General features: G+C 32.2%; 1 protein-coding gene across 2 annotated transcripts; it reads left to right on the top strand.

Annotated features, from left to right (window-relative positions):
- Nucleotides 1-4: 4 nt before the first annotated feature.
- LOC112707629 (alpha-N-acetylglucosaminidase) lies at nucleotides 5-15,290 on the top strand. 2 transcript variants are annotated; one of them, XM_025759449.3, is made up of 19 exons: nucleotides 5-220; nucleotides 2,090-2,163; nucleotides 2,906-3,117; nucleotides 3,674-3,795; nucleotides 4,766-4,851; nucleotides 5,359-5,453; nucleotides 5,604-5,685; nucleotides 5,879-5,985; nucleotides 6,077-6,107; nucleotides 6,666-6,783; nucleotides 7,251-7,301; nucleotides 8,769-8,878; nucleotides 8,972-9,074; nucleotides 9,328-9,426; nucleotides 12,417-12,527; nucleotides 13,382-13,626; nucleotides 13,857-14,094; nucleotides 14,686-14,764; nucleotides 14,905-15,290. In XM_025759449.3, the coding sequence occupies exons 1-19, from the start codon at nucleotides 5-7 to the stop codon at nucleotides 15,141-15,143; spliced, it is 2,418 nt and encodes an 805-aa protein (XP_025615234.1). In that variant the 3' UTR covers nucleotides 15,144-15,290. The 2 variants fall into 2 exon arrangements, with proteins under 2 accessions (XP_025615234.1, XP_029144416.1); XM_029288583.2 differs by having other exon boundaries at nucleotides 82-220; nucleotides 2,083-2,163.
- Nucleotides 15,291-15,845: the final 555 nt, after the last annotated feature.

The raw sequence follows: 15,845 nt of genomic DNA, 5'->3' as shown, positions 1-15,845 counted from the left end.
AAAAATGTTCAACAAGTTCAATTTTCTGTTTCTGATTTTGGTTCCATCGTTTCTGCTGCTTCCTCTGTCACTGTCCGAGTTTGACTCCATAGGACCTCTGCTCCAGCGCTTGGACTCAAAAAGGGCGCCTCCATATGTTCAAGAAGCTGCTGCTAAAGGTGTTTTGAGTAGATTGCTTCCTACTCATTTGTCCAGTTTCGAGTTCAAAATTGTCTCTAAGGTGATCTCTCTTTTCCCCTCGGAGTTTCCATGTTTTAGGGTTGTTTGGGGGCATTCTTGCAAAATATTTTTTTTAATGATATTTTTCTAAAAGATCTCTTATCAAATTAAAAGTGATTTTATGTTTGAATATTTTATATATTTTTTCATTTATCAATTATGTTTAGATAAAATAAAATAAAAATAATTTTTTTATTTAGAACTTGATTGGACGACATTCTCAAAAAATATATTTCTTTTAAAAGATCTTTTATATGTTTGGATAATTTATGTAAAAAAAAATTTTTATTTATCTATATTTGAATAAAATATGATAAAAGTTTATATATTATGTGAAAAATATTTTTTTTAAAAAAAATCTTTTAAAAGAAGATATAAATTGTAGCTTTTTAAAAAGATATTTTTTTATTTTTTTAGTTTTTTTAGTTTTACTATTAGAAATTTATCAAATATATTAAAAAATAAAAAAATGATTTTTTTCATTGAAAAAAGATCTGTTTTATCAATTTAATGGTGCCAAAAGAAACACTTATTATGTAAAAAAAAAATATTTTTTTATTTAAAAAAAGATTTTTAAAAAAAATATAAATGGTAATTTCTCAAAAAAGATAATTTTTTTTATTTTTCTAGTGTTTTTTCTTTTACTATTAGAAAGGTTAAAAATTTGCTAAACACACTAAAAAATAATTCTGTATCGATTTAATGGCCAGACAAACACTTAATTTGAATGTTGGTTGAGTTTGTGAGTGGTAGTAATTTAGTTTGAGAGAGAGAGAGAGAGTTGTTCTTTGTATCTGGCTAGATATTTGGCTGTAAACCCTAAACCCTTACAGCATGACTCTTCTTAAAATTTAGAGGCTAATATAATCTAAAAGGTTAATGCTGACTTTAGTTCCCGTAGGTGTATGCGTGAGTCGTTTAACTTGACTTATGTTTACTACTTAGAGGGACATTTTGATTCATTGAAACTTAGAGGGACCAAAAATGATTTACACATGTATCTACTTAACCAAAGTGAGCATTAACCTATAATTCTTAAATTTGAATAGAAGACTAACTTATCAATTTTTTTTTTTATTAATAACAGAGGAAGTAAAATTCTATTTTAGATAACGGTAACGTTATAAATACTACTCTTGTGATTTTTGCTTATTAAAAGCAATGTTTATATAAGATTACCAAACAATGCTGACCATGATGCTTTGAGAGTTTTTAAAAAGCTCAGTTGCTCTTAAAACGCCATACCACTACCAAATCAAGCCTTTCACGGCAGATTTATTGTTTAGAAGTTTCATTCTCTCCCTATATGTAAATATAAGATATAAGATAATATAAATATTAAGTATAGAAGATTTTTCCAATAGAAAAAAAAGTTTGACCCTCCTTCCCTATAATATAGTTCTCTTTATTTTAATTTCGGGGCTTATATATTCCATTTTTTAATGTGCCTCACAATTCGAAAGAATTCGTGGGGAGGGGTCATTTCAGTTCATTTTTCGATTGACAACATGGTACTTGGTTTTTACTCCATGGTTCATTTAATAAAGTGAGTTTTTATATTATTTCATTTTTTTGTCGCCCCTTTTGGCCTTGTTTACCTGAATTTTTGTTTACATGTACCCTAAGTTGTATACTTCTCTTTGCCTCCTGCCCTTTTGTACAAAGATGTATTATAATTCAATCATAGTCATTTATGTGAGAATTTTGTTTGAAGCAACAAGGACTAGATTTATTTATTTATTTAGTTCCAATTTTCCAATGGATGCTTTCACTTAATATATGATATCCTTATACTAACCTTCAGAATTAGTTAGGATCTGCATCTACTCTTATATGATTTGATGTGAAATATGGTTTCCATAGTTTTCAGGATGCATGTGGTGGAGACAGTTGTTTTCTGATAAATAATTACAATCAGTCGAGACAGAGCGGGTCTGAGATAATGTATGTCAACTGAAATTTATGCTGACAATGCTTTCTTTTTCTTTACCTACAAGTTTACAGCTCATCTTATTTCTTATCCTGTTATTTTTTATGCCTTAGATCTTTATTCCTTTTAGAAAATGCCATTGAACTTCTTCACATTGTTGTTTGAAAATATTAAATTGGTCAAATTTCAGTATAAAATCTGTATATAAAGAGTTATGAAAATTCTACCATCTGTAGCTCACTAATGGTGTGGTTAAATGTAGTTACCATTATATAAGAATAAGATTCTGAAGTTTTCAGTTTTTCAATGTCATATTGTCATTAGTTGTCTGCTCTTGGATGAGATCAGGTGGTCTATAGTAGGACAGAAATATAGAATGGTAGGTGCCAAGAAGAGAACGAAGTTCCGTGATGTATTACTGAGATTTCATTTAACCTTGTTTAATTTCACTATTTCCCGCTTTGCTGGTTACTTGATCTCATGCTTGCTTTAGTATCTAAGCACGTGCATGCCTCAGTGGCAGAATGGAAATCATCTGCTGTTGAGGATATGATTTTGGAAAATACATGACATCAGCTTAATTAGATCTCATTTTCATTTTTAATTTTCAGACAAAATTATTTTTGTAACATTTTCCTTGAGTTACTGCAATTGTATTAGATTATGACACAAAGTATTGAATATTTTGATATGGCACGGGGCAAAGAAAGGTTTTTTTTTCCTACATTCTAAATTGTTAATGTGTATATTTCTCAGTATTAGAGGAACCACAGCTGTTGAGATTGCATCTGGCCTTCATTGGTATCTAAAGTATTGGTGTGGAGCTCACATCTCATGGACAAAGACAGGTGGAATTCAGATAGCTTCAGTCCCAAAGCCAGGATCACTTCCCCTTTTGAAAGATGAGGGACTAATAGTTAAACGCCCAGTTCCATGGAACTATTACCAAAATGTTGTGACTTCAAGCTGTAAGTACCAAAATCAGCTTTCCATCGAATTACACATTTTCCTGAAACTTTTTGTACTGAGCCACTTATTGAGAATGTGAACTGAACGTTAGTTCAGTCGATGACTAATGTGGATGCTTAAAACTTTGATCTCTGGCAAAATATAGATAATCTTTAGTCACTTATTCCAAAGAAGTTGAATTAATGAACATTTGTATGCAACCTATACAAAGTCAGTTAGAAGGTACTAATGTGTTTAAAAAAAAAAAAGCAATAATTGATCTTCTAGGGACTTTATAAAATCTATGAGAAGGAAATATTTTATTAATGGCTAGCGGTACATAGTCCAATACAAATAAATGCTTAAGTCCTATTGCCAAACGAAATACTATTGAGTTGAGTGAGTTTTCTCAAGTCATTCTGGTCAGGAAGTATTGAACTTTGGGGTTCCTATCTTATCACATTCAAGGATCTTAAGCTTACTGTTAGGAACAATGCATAGTTGGGGAACAAATACACAACCAGTGGTTCCTTGTTCAAGGGTATACAATATCACATTCTTTGTGATTCCTTGTAGATTCGTATGTTTGGTGGGAGTGGGAAAAGTGGGAAAAGGAGGTAGACTGGATGGCACTTCAGGGGGTGAACTTACCCTTGGCATTTACTGGGCAAGAAGCAATATGGCAAAAGGTTTTTAAGGTAAGATGCAGTTTAAGACAAACCTTAGTCTAAGTAAAGAGATTTCTCATGTTGAGGGAATTACCTCTGAAAATCAGTGCACAGAAACAAGTTTTTCACTAGAAGATCATTACTTCAGTGATGGTGTTACTTCTTCAAAATGCAAAGTTTGTCATCATGTTTATTTTATATTTGTTTCTTTCTATCAGCCATTCTTTCAAACTTATGCTGCTCAAAGTAAATTGTGCATAATGTTTCTATTTGGACTATGTTAATAACTGTTCTGCATATTATTGGCTATGCTAGATATGTTTATACTTTGACAGATATTGGGCCTGGGTATTTCATTTTATGCCTTTTGATTAATGAAATTTGGTAGTTTTAAATGGAGATATTTGGTGTCTTGTTGCTTCCATAGACAACAATGTCAGTGCACTCAAATCATTGGATTTATAATCATTTACAAAATGCTAGAAGTTTCAAGTATTCACTTATTTGGATAAAGTCCTGTTAGCATTTTAGTGGTAGTCATCTAGCATAGTGACTATTTTAGACGGTTTTTCTTGATTGATATGTTAGAGAGATTTGCATGCATTGCTCAATTGTTATGCTTTTTCTCTTTATTTTAGAGGGGTAGCAATGGTGAAGTTTTTTTTTGAAGGATGAGCTCCATATGCAATTCCTATTAAACAAACACAAGATATCTTCTCGTCGGTTTCTCCTAGGCTTACTTTATGTCTACGCTAACCTAATGAAGACTTATTCTTATACATTTTAAAGTAGTATATAATCTACATACTATATTTATACCACATTGGAATTATATGACATCATTCTTGGCATTTGCCAATGTTGAGATGCATCTGGTTTGTGATGGGCTTGAAGATGACAACATGTTTTAGCTACCAATGTTAGATGCACTATTCATTCTTATTGATACATACTGTATTTTCTCTTTCAACAGTGATTTGACTAGTATTTTCATTTGTAGGATTTTAACATTAGTTCGGAAGATCTGAATAATTTCTTTGGTGGACCTGCTTTTCTTGCATGGGCTCGCATGGGAAATTTACATGGGTAGGTAAAGTAAATATTTAAACCCTATCATTGATTTTAATGTGCTTTTATAAGGCCATGGAAATGGCATTGCTAGTTGGGTAATCATGTGGTCTGTGTACTTTCGCATTTTTGAAAGTCGAGGCACTCATGTTGGATAATTGATATAATGAGAATATCTTCTGATTAGTTTATGAATAATCCTTTATTGTGATGGAACTTTGGTATTATCTCTTTTGCTTTTCACCTGTCTTCTTGATTTACAGCATGGAGGTGAAGGTACAGTTGCAACATTCTTAGTGTGTATGATGTATTGATGTGTAGTCGTTGATTCACATTACAATGCTAAAATATATTCCGTACATAGTCCACATGGTGGTGGTACTAGTAGTAGTAATAACTTTTTTCATCCTTCTCTATCCATTTTTCATGATACTGAAGGGTGTATCTTTGTTACTATAGAGGCTTTTTGTTGCATTCACTGGTTAGCATGTTCTCTAGTATAAAATGAGATCTATCATTTCTCAGATGGGGTGGCCCTTTATCGCATAATTGGCTAGATCAACAATTGGCCTTACAGAAACAGATTATCACTCGAATGTTGGAGCTAGGCATGACCCCAGGTAAACTTGCATGATCATATAGATTTTATTTGTATGTCATATTGTTTGATGTCGGTACCTATGTCAGTACCTGTATTTAATTCTCAAATTTCTATGCTACATTTCGTAAATCCAATGCTGTCATGTAATATTTGATCTTTTATATTCTAGTGTTGCCATCCTTCTCGGGGAATGTTCCAGCTTCTTTGACAAAGATATTCCCTTCAGCAAAAATAACTAGACTTGGTGACTGGTATTTCTCTTCCCTTTTATGGTGATACTTTTGTGTACCTAATGCATGACTTTTTATAACCAAGGTGAAAAATTCCCTATCAAGTGGCATATCTTAGATTTGTGCTCATATTCCAGTTTCAAACTTTTTGAGCTTTAGAGCTCTGTGTTTCCATGTATGTATCATTGATGTGTTTAATTATTGTTCTGTATAGGAACACCGTTGATGGGGATCCTCGTTGGTGCTGTACATATCTTCTTGATCCCACGGATCCTCTATTTGTTGAAATTGGGGAAGCTTTTATCAGGAAACAAATCAAAGGTGATTCCCCAAATTCTGAGTTATATTTCGTTCTTTTAATCCTCACTATATTTGTCAATTTTACATATTATCTAATTTCTGCTTTTTACAGAATATGGGGATGTAACAGACATCTATAACTGGTATGTTTATTTGTACTTCATATGTTATATTCTTTATTTTCCTGCTGAATTTTCCTTGCAAATTGATGATATACTCTAGCAGTATGTCGAACCATTTTTCTCGTGTGAGGATTTTCCATTTTATGAAACAGTCATATTTGAGTGAGCATGTTCACTTGTTGATATCTATTGGTTTGAGTCTTGTACATATGTTATTGTGATCTGAGTGGAGTGAGTTTTTAAGCTTGATTACTATTAGTTCTGGCATACATGTTGTATTTCTATTCTCATGAATCATATCTTCCAAAGGCCTTATTTGTTAGATAGAGGTACACAAATGTTTTTTTTTTTTTCTAACTCACTATAGTCGTGCTGCCCATTGAGCTTGAAGAATTTTGCTTGAGTCTAGTTTAGCTTTTGCTTAACTTTTTCTCTGTAGAAGGATGAACACGTTGTCTAAATTCTTGATCTTTTGGTTATAAGTACTTTGCTATTATGTCATAAACTAACAAAAAATTTTAACTTGTTAGATAAAGGCACATAAATGATTTTATGTCTAACATATACCGTTGACTGTAGTGACACATTTAATGAAAACTCCCCACCTACTGGTGATCCAGAATATATCTCAAATCTTGGAGCCTCTATATTTAAAGCAATGTCAAAAGGTGACAAGGATGCTGTATGGCTTATGCAAGTATGTTTCAAATGACTCTGGATCTTTCCATCAGTTTTTACTCCTTCTATATCAAAATTATCTACAATATCTTCTCTATTTATAAGCATCTGAATCCCTATAGATAATCTTTTTGAAATGTATATTATGCATTAGTTTCTTGTAAATATTTGTTGTCATCTTCTATATTCTTTAATCAAATACACTCTGAGTCATGGATAGTCTCCTTGGTGTATAGTTTCCTCTATTTTTTTAATTTATTTTTCACCCCCTTCTTTGTGTATTTTTTCCTATGTTTTCAAATGTAGAAAAATATGTTTCCAGTAGCAGCTTACTTCTATCATTGAGTTTTGGTCTGCTGTGAATATTTTTTCCTTGTTGCTTTTCATTGTTAATGAGTTCCATTTACCTATTTCTTCTAGTGAATATTTTGATGCCATTTGTAATGCACACTGATTTGTAGATGACAAATATCAATGATTCCGCAGGGTTGGCTCTTCTACTCTGACTCATCATTCTGGAAGCCTCCTCAAATGAAAGTATGTAAATCCAAAACAGACCAAACATCATGTCTTTTTAAGGATTTGCATTTTTTATTTTTTGAAGTTTATTATTATTGTTTATTTTCATTTTTAATCCACTGGTTAGACTATGAAACCACATAGAGATCCTCCCTTTTTTGTCAAAATTATTCTTTGGAATAGAATATAATGCCTCTTTTTTTCTTGCGGTTGACAACCTTGGCTTAATAATCTTTCAAGGTTCTCACTTGTGTAGTCTCAAACAGATGGCTTGTCTGGTTCTTAATGAATATATTAGCAGAATCAATATACGTCTTCTCGTTGTGTAGGATCTTGGCTTCATAGATTATATCAGTGCTAAATAGCACTGTTTTCATGGAAACCAGAGCCTGTACTTATGTCAGGATTTTGGCTTCTAAGAAAGTCAATTGCTAACGTTCATTTTTTCCCAGTATGATCTATATGTATTGTAACGAGCTCCAGGGATTACTTCCAGGAATTTAGTCAGAGATTATTATGGATTTCTTAAATGACTTTAACTTCCTACAAGTTTGAAATAGTATTGCTTCATATGTTTGAGAAAATAAGCAACATATAATCTATATGACATCTTTTTCCTTCAGTATTTTCAACTATTGTTCCCCATTCCTCATTTTGACTGAATTCATGTTTTGTAGCCTATGACATTGCAATTTTTTCCTTTTTCTTTTTTTTTTTATTGTTTATTTTTTATTTTTGTTTGTAGATCTAACTGGGGTATATAGTATAATAGGGAAGGAAAGGTTGGGAAAATGGTTAGAAAGTTCTGGGCATGGACTGGATGAGAAATTAGTGATCTGTCAACTCACCTGTGTTATATTTTCTTTTCTTTCTCTTTTTGCTTAGCTTTTATTTTCTAGTTTAGCCTATAGGAGGTTTCTTGCAAGATATTCAATAAAATCAGATATTCAGTAGGAGTTTCCAATCACATACCAATGAAAAAGCTTGGATGTTCTGATTTTTGGTATTGCCTATGATAATATCTTGTTCCTTCGATCATGGAATCGAATTCTTCTCTGTGCTCACGGATATTTAGCCACTTTCATCTTTCTTGACTTCCTTCCAGAACTAGAGCACCTCTATTCCCTTGTGCTTCCTGAAGTCCTGATCACCGCCTGACCTTCTTAATGTTTAGGTTGCACTGCTGCTCCAAGTCTGATATTGTAGATCCCTCATTCAGTTGTTTGTACAGTATTAATGTTTATATTTACTAAAGCAATTTGAAAAGTGATCTTAGATATCTAATTTCTGGAGGTGTATGAAGATCTCAGACAAAACACTGAAGTAAAATTCTTTAGCATTATGGGTCTTGGTTATGCAACTTCAGTCCTGCAATGGTGTATGAGCTAAAGCTAGTGCAATTTAATGCAAATGCTGCTTCTTTATATTGATTTTTTTTAATATATATATTTTTCCTTTCTGGACTATGCATGTCAATAATTGCAGGCACTTCTACAATCAGTTCCATCTGGGAAGATGATTGTTCTTGATCTGTTTGCTGATGTTAAACCAATATGGAAATCTTCCTTTCAGTTTTATGGTACTCCTTATATCTGGTAATTATCTTTTTGGTAGCTCATATTACTAGTTTTGAAAAACTTTGATATTGTCAATAGCAATTATTCTTTCTCGCTCTTACTCTGCTTCAGGTGCATGCTACATAATTTTGGCGGTAATATTGAAATGTATGGTATTTTGGATGCAATTTCTTCAGGGCCTGTTGAGGCTCGTATCAGTGCAAACTCAACAATGGTACTGCAAATTTTCACGTATTGCATATTGTCAATTATGATATAAGCATAATTTAGAAGTTTTTATTTCTTAGAAGCCTACATGGCACCTGCTTCAACTTTGATCATATGCGGCTAATTTTTTACCTATTCTTCGTTTTGTTGGAAAATAAGTATTGATAACATTAAATTAAAGATATAATTATTTAGTAAATTTTTTAATTTATAGCTTCTGCATTCTAGTTTTTAAACTTATGCAGCTAAATTTTTTGTAGGTTGGTGTTGGTATGTGCATGGAAGGAATAGAGCAGAATCCTGTTGTTTACGAACTAATGTCTGAAATGGCATTTCGGGAGGAAAAAGTGCAAGTTTCGGTAATGTTGTTCAAAAGCTTATTGCTTATACAATTATTGACACTTGTGTTTACTTAGTTTGTAACTTTGTTTTAACGTTCTTCTCATCTAATTTTTAATTCTGGTGATAAGCTTAATTTTAAATTCAATTTTCACAAATCTAACTTCTCATTTAAATCTTCCCTCGATTCTCCCATAGTTGATCTTTTGATAGTCCACTTAAAACTTTTTCAACTCTTTACTCTCTTTATTTTACAAGTAGAATTTTCACATATATATATTGAAGCATCTTACGAATAACAAGTGTTGCACAAAACATATATCAAGAATGATCTAATTTTTCAAGAGAGGCTTAGAAAGTAGTTTATATTGATAGCGTAAAATGTACAAGTTGTAAGTAGATCTTAATATGCATGTGATGACCATGTGCAACAAATTAAGAATTCAGTTCTATTCTTGTTGTGTGTTTATGTTTAATAATATCTCAATTCATATTGCATTATAGGGACATTATGCCCTCTATATCACGCGATTAGAATATCAACTATTGTCATATCAGGGTATAGCTTTCTTTAAATTATGTATTAGAAGTGCCACGATACTTATAAAAATGACCATATAAATATCCTTTATAAGTGTTTGACTATCCTCACCAATTGAGCTAGCTTTTGGTATTGGAGCCTATCCTATGTTTGTTAGTTGGCCTTCTGTATATGTCCAGTAATGGGCTAAGAGGGTATTATAAAAGTCTCACATTTCTTGGGGATATGACCACGATAGTCTTTATAAGTGCTTGGCAATCCTCACATCTTGAGCTAGTTTTTCGGATTGAGTTACACATTGTTTGGATCTGTGGAAAATGAAAGGAAAGAAAACTTTTGAACGGAAAATGAATGGAAAACTTGGTTTTACGTCGTTTGGATGGAAGAGAAAAGAGGATGGAAAAGAAAAAAGCTGCGTGGGGCCCATTTAATTTTTTTTCACCCATGATATGCGAAGAAAACTGGAGAAGGAAAGAGAATCAATAGCAAAATGACTTATATACCCTCCTTTGAGTTGTTTATGATTTTTGTGTATCATTTTATTATATAGTTTTTGACAAAAAAATATAGAGTTAGTTTTTTTTATTATAGCATTTAAAAATCATTGAACAAGGAAGACAATAAAAAAAATTTATAAAAATAATATATTAAAATGTTGAACGTTAAATTGAATAACTCATTTTTTTATTTAAAAAAATAACTTAAATACATTAGTAATGTATAATTTATATATAATATAAAAAGGGTATTAACGTAAATTTACTATACTTTCATTTTCTCTCTTCTTAATTTTCTTTCTGTCCAAACAAATGAAAAATTTCTCTCTATTTTCTTTCCATTTATTTTCTCTTCATCCAAACAACATATAAAAAAATCTACTTTTCCTTCTATTTTCTTTCCTCTCATTTTCTTTCCTCTCATTTTCCATCCTACATCCAAACACACTCTTAAGCCTACTCAACTCTAATATCAGGAAATGTGGTAAGTATTGTCAATGCTAGTATGTCTAAAAACTTGTTTGGGGGGTCATAACTCTAATGATTAAATGAATCTAAATTTGTTCTACATGACCTAGTTCATTATGGTTGAGTGACATGTTCAGAAGAAAAGAGAAGAGAAAGTGAAACAACCTTGTGTATAGAAAATAGTAAATGGATTCTAAGAAATTGGGTTTTCCCTACACCAAAGCAAAGCTAACAAAAGAAAAATTAATCTAGAAAACGTTGCTTTCCAATCTCTCAATAAGTTTGAGAAGGAAAATTCCTGGAAAATATTATGAGCTATACACCAACTAGATTCTAGGACTCTAATAAAACATGCTTGTTAGAGAATCTGCATTGAAAATTCATGGCTTTCGCTCCAACCAAATAGTCCAAATAGTGGCCTATAAAGCACATCGCCACAAATATTTTTTTTTCTGTTTCCGAACCCAACAAATCTCATCAAAAGAAACTGATGGAGGGTTGCAGGGCACACCAAACATTCATCAAAGATGCTGAATAAATTATTCCATAAAATGACAGTAATCAGATAGTGCTAAAACAGATGAGTTTGATTCTGAATTCACCCCACACATAACACACGCATTAGGAGAAATTGCTTTATGTGACCTTGAAACCTTTAGCATGTCATTGGTGTTAATTCTATTAAGCATAACTTCCACATAAAGAATTTGACATTAGTGTGAGCCTTTGACTTGCAAATGGGTTTATCTAGGTGGAAAGAGGTTGTGCTTGGGGATTGAATTTGAAAATGAAAGTGAAAGAAGGATTTTCAGCTAAAACTACCAAAGGAGTCGAGAAATCACAAAAGGTCTAAGAGCATAGTAATCAAAGAGAAATCATCAGGAGGTTAAGAGCATCAAGAACTGAGTGGCTTTCCTATCCTTAAGGTTACAAAGAAGGTGGAGATTCCAAGATGGAGAACAACCCTGAGCAATACAAAAGGATTGAATAGGAGAATTATTCAAGGAATATAAGTGGTATAAACTAGGAAAAGCTAGGACAAATGAAGTATCTCCTATCTAGTAGTCTTCTCAAAAGTTAAAACGAGACCTTCACCTACCTCCGAAGAAAGCAATGGTTTGAAAGTACTACAACCTTGAGATATTAATCACATGGCAGCTACACATTCCTTTGGCAAGCACCTCCATGACATGATAGCTACACATTCTAATTTCTGATGGCACATGTACATGCATAATGCTAATTCCTGAAACCAAGATTTCACCTCCATTTTCAATGCAAGATGATTCAGTACTCTGAAGAGAGTACTTTTTGTTAACATCTGTGTTATCTATAACGTACATGCATTTCATGATCAGTCCTTTCTTTTCTCCTCTTATTTTCCTGTGGATGTGAATCAGACTACAATATGATAGTAAAGTTATGTATCTAGAATCTTGATATCATCAAAACCTTCATCCAATGGGTTGTACTTTATTTTATTTATTTATTTATTTATTTGCAGGAGTGGATCAAGAGTTATTCCCATAGGCGATATGGTAAAGCAGTTCATCAAGTTGAGGAGGCCTGGGAGATACTGTATCACACAATTTACAATTGTACCGATGGAATTGCTGTATGTATTTTCATAAATTGAATTCGTTGGACATTTATGATAATATATTTTACGCCATACTAGTTTCTATGTTGCTTTTCTTTTTAGAATTTAAATAGGGATCTTTATACCTAAACTACCACACCGAATGAGAGTTACTCTTCTTTCTGTATTACTTAGTCTTTTAACAAACAGGATAGAAACTCTGGACACAAGGAGTATATATTGTTTTCATTTGATAGGTAATACACTATCCTTATTTAGAATTATTGGTAATCCTAAATAAGCAATTAAATCATGAAATACAAGGAGATGAGACATTATTTTAACAGATTGTGTACAGTAAGGTATTCTAAGACATGATTAGGAATAGGATAATATCAGAACCTCAAAAACTTACTACTAAGATTTAAATTTGGCACAAATAAACTTTTAAGCTTAACTATACCAAAATATAAAGTCAACTCCTTGAAACTTGGCTGGTAATAAAAATCAAGCATGATGTTGATTTTGACTAAGAGTTGGATTGAATGTTGCAAAAGAAGATATTCCACTAAAATGATTGACAGTGACAACTGACAACTACAAGGCTTAAACAATGCCATGGTGTCTTGAAAATCCATGTTTAAACTATTTAGATTCAAATCTCTGTTAATGGTTTTACCTATATTTTTTCTGTATTTCTATATATTGGACTACCCTCCATTTCATTAACTCTCGTTACTGGCTTTTATGATCTTGTCCTTGATCATATACGATTTCGGCTGATTATTAGTAAATTTTGGTCTAGTTGCTTTGCAAGATCTATTGTTGATATAATTGTTGAAACCTGGGTACTGATTTGGAAAACTTTGTGAATTTACCAATCATCACAGGACCATAACCATGATTTTATTGTAATGTTTCCTGATTGGGACCCATCAACAAATTTTGGATCCAGTGTGGCGAACGATCAGAAGAAAATTTACTTCTTGCCACCTGGAAATAGAAGATACTTGTCCCAGGAAACAAACTCCGATATGCCACAGGCACATTTGTGGTATCGTCCCGATGATGTAATCAAGGCATTACAACTATTCCTTGCTGGTGGAAAGGATCTTGCTGGAAGTCTCACATACAGGTAACCTGTTGAGTTTGGTATATCCAGAAATTGTTTCTGTATCACTCACTTTCCATTTCCATAAAGCATACTATTCTTAAATTGTTCTTTTACTTGGTTTCAGGTTAGCCTAATGGTGCTCTTCCAAGTCGTTCCTTATTGGACATGTTAGATAATAGCAAATGGATGGTGTACTAAATTGATTACGGGGAAAATTGTGTTAATCAAAAGTGCCATTTTCTTTTTGACAGGTATGACCTGGTTGACTTAACACGTCAGATATTGTCAAAGTTGGCAAACGAAGAATACATCAAGGCGGTTACTTCTTTTCAGAAGAAGGATATTGATGCCTTGCACTTTCATAGCAATAAGTTCCTTCAATTGATTAAGGATATTGAAATATTGCTGGCATCCGATGACAACTTTCTTCTTGGAACATGGCTTGAGAGTGCTAAGAAACTTGCAAGGAATCCAAGTGAGAAGAAGCAGGTAACTATATATATATATATTGCTCACAGCATGATCTGTGATCAGATATTGCTGCTGCTAACAAACATATGCATATCAACAGAATTAGTATTACTTGTAATACGATTAATTATTTATAATAGTTTTTTACATTTTCAATCGTTGGATACATAAAAAATTTAGAAAATTTTTATTATTATACTCTTAAAGCTAAATCCATATTTTTGATAAATTTTATGCATGTATAATTCATCTTTCTTTTCTTCTCTGCATGTATTTTATTGTTTTACAGTAATGGTATCTTTGGCCGTTGAAACAAATTTATAATATATCATATGCCTTTATAATTCATCGTTTATACGGTTATGTGATAATTGTATCCTTGGGCCAGTGGGATGAAATTAATATGAAACCCGTCATGTGGTTCGCAAAATGTTTTTAAATGTTTTTACATTCTTAGAGATTTTATATTAGAAATGTCATATTCAAATGTTTTTCCAAGGTAAAATTCCCATTAATGTGAAAACATTCAGGCGAGTCACACGCCAATGGAACCTACAAATACACCATAATTAGATGATTTAATGCCATTTTTTACCTTTATATGGCCAGTATGAATGGAATGCTAGGACACAGGTGACCATGTGGTATGATACGAATGAAACTACACAGAGCAAGCTCCATGATTATGGTAAAATACGTTAATAAACTTTGATTTTTTTTTTCTTTTTTGGTGTCTTATTTAACTTTGATATGCCCATTTCATATCAAAATTTGCTATACAATAGCAATTATGTTGAAGTTTTCTGTTTTACCATGCTTCTTGATCAGCTAACAAATTTTGGAGTGGTCTCTTTGAAAGCTACTATCTCCCACGAGCTTCAACCTATTTCAGCTATTTGTCTGAAAGCTTGAGGAGGAATGAGAAGTTCAAGTTGATTGAGTGGCGAAAACAATGGATTTCGCAGTCGAACAAGTGGCAAGAAGGTAATGAGCTCTACCCAGTAAAGGCCAACGGAAATTCTCTTGCCATCTCCCAAGCTCTCTATGAAAAGTATTTTGCAAAATAATTTGGTTGACAAACCCTAAGATTTGATGTCAGAAAAGCAGAGAATAATAAGTAATATACATTATTGTTTTTTATTTATACTCAAGTAATATACATTATTGCTTTTTATTATCTTTGTTCTATGAAGGCTTGTTGCTTTTCAGCTGAACTATCTCTAATCATTTGATACTACCCTTGTATTTCTCTTTCTCTTTGATGGTTAAGAAATGGGAAGTTACATAATCACAAAGACTTCAAATGGAAAATAACAAACAAAGCAAGAAACAGAAGAAAGAAGCATCCAAAGCAGGAAGGCATATCAAATAAATCTCACCATTCATCACAATCATAATTATCTCTATCATACATGTGATTATTGCATTTTTATTCTCCATTCACCGGGTGATAGATAATTTAAATAAAAAAAATAAGTCTTTGATCTTTTATGTCAGTACAAATAAGTTTTTCACATTTTAAAATATAAATAAGAACTTGACCTTTGCAAATAGGAGACCATAGATTTGTTACTTTGTCTCTCAAATGACAACCGAAAGCCATTGAGAGATTGTTAAAATGATGATTAGTCCTTAAAACAATTTTCAACGTACAAACGTTAACGGAACACTGTCGTGATAGTCGGATGCCACACTAAACTTTGTAAAATGATGTTGTTTTAGTTTTGGTATTCAAATAACCCAAAAACAACATCCTAAATGGTGTTTAT

Source organism: Arachis hypogaea, chromosome 8, assembly GCF_003086295.3.
Source record: "Arachis hypogaea cultivar Tifrunner chromosome 8, arahy.Tifrunner.gnm2.J5K5, whole genome shotgun sequence".
Taxonomy (NCBI): Eukaryota; Viridiplantae; Streptophyta; class Magnoliopsida; order Fabales; family Fabaceae; genus Arachis; species Arachis hypogaea.
Note: the sequence above shows the minus strand (reverse complement) of the source record. Positions and strands in the feature narration are given on the sequence as shown.

Excerpts from the sequence above, each read along its gene's own strand:
- LOC112707629 (XM_025759449.3), top strand. The coding sequence starts at position 5 with ATGTTCAACAAGTTCAATTTTCTGTTTCTGATTTTGGTTCCATCGTTT. Across the intron at positions 6,784-7,250 it reads ATGCTGTATGGCTTATGCAA|GGTTGGCTCTTCTACTCTGA; the intron begins GTATGTTTCAAA and ends ATGATTCCGCAG. Across the intron at positions 13,627-13,856 it reads GCTGGAAGTCTCACATACAG|GTATGACCTGGTTGACTTAA; the intron begins GTAACCTGTTGA and ends TCTTTTTGACAG.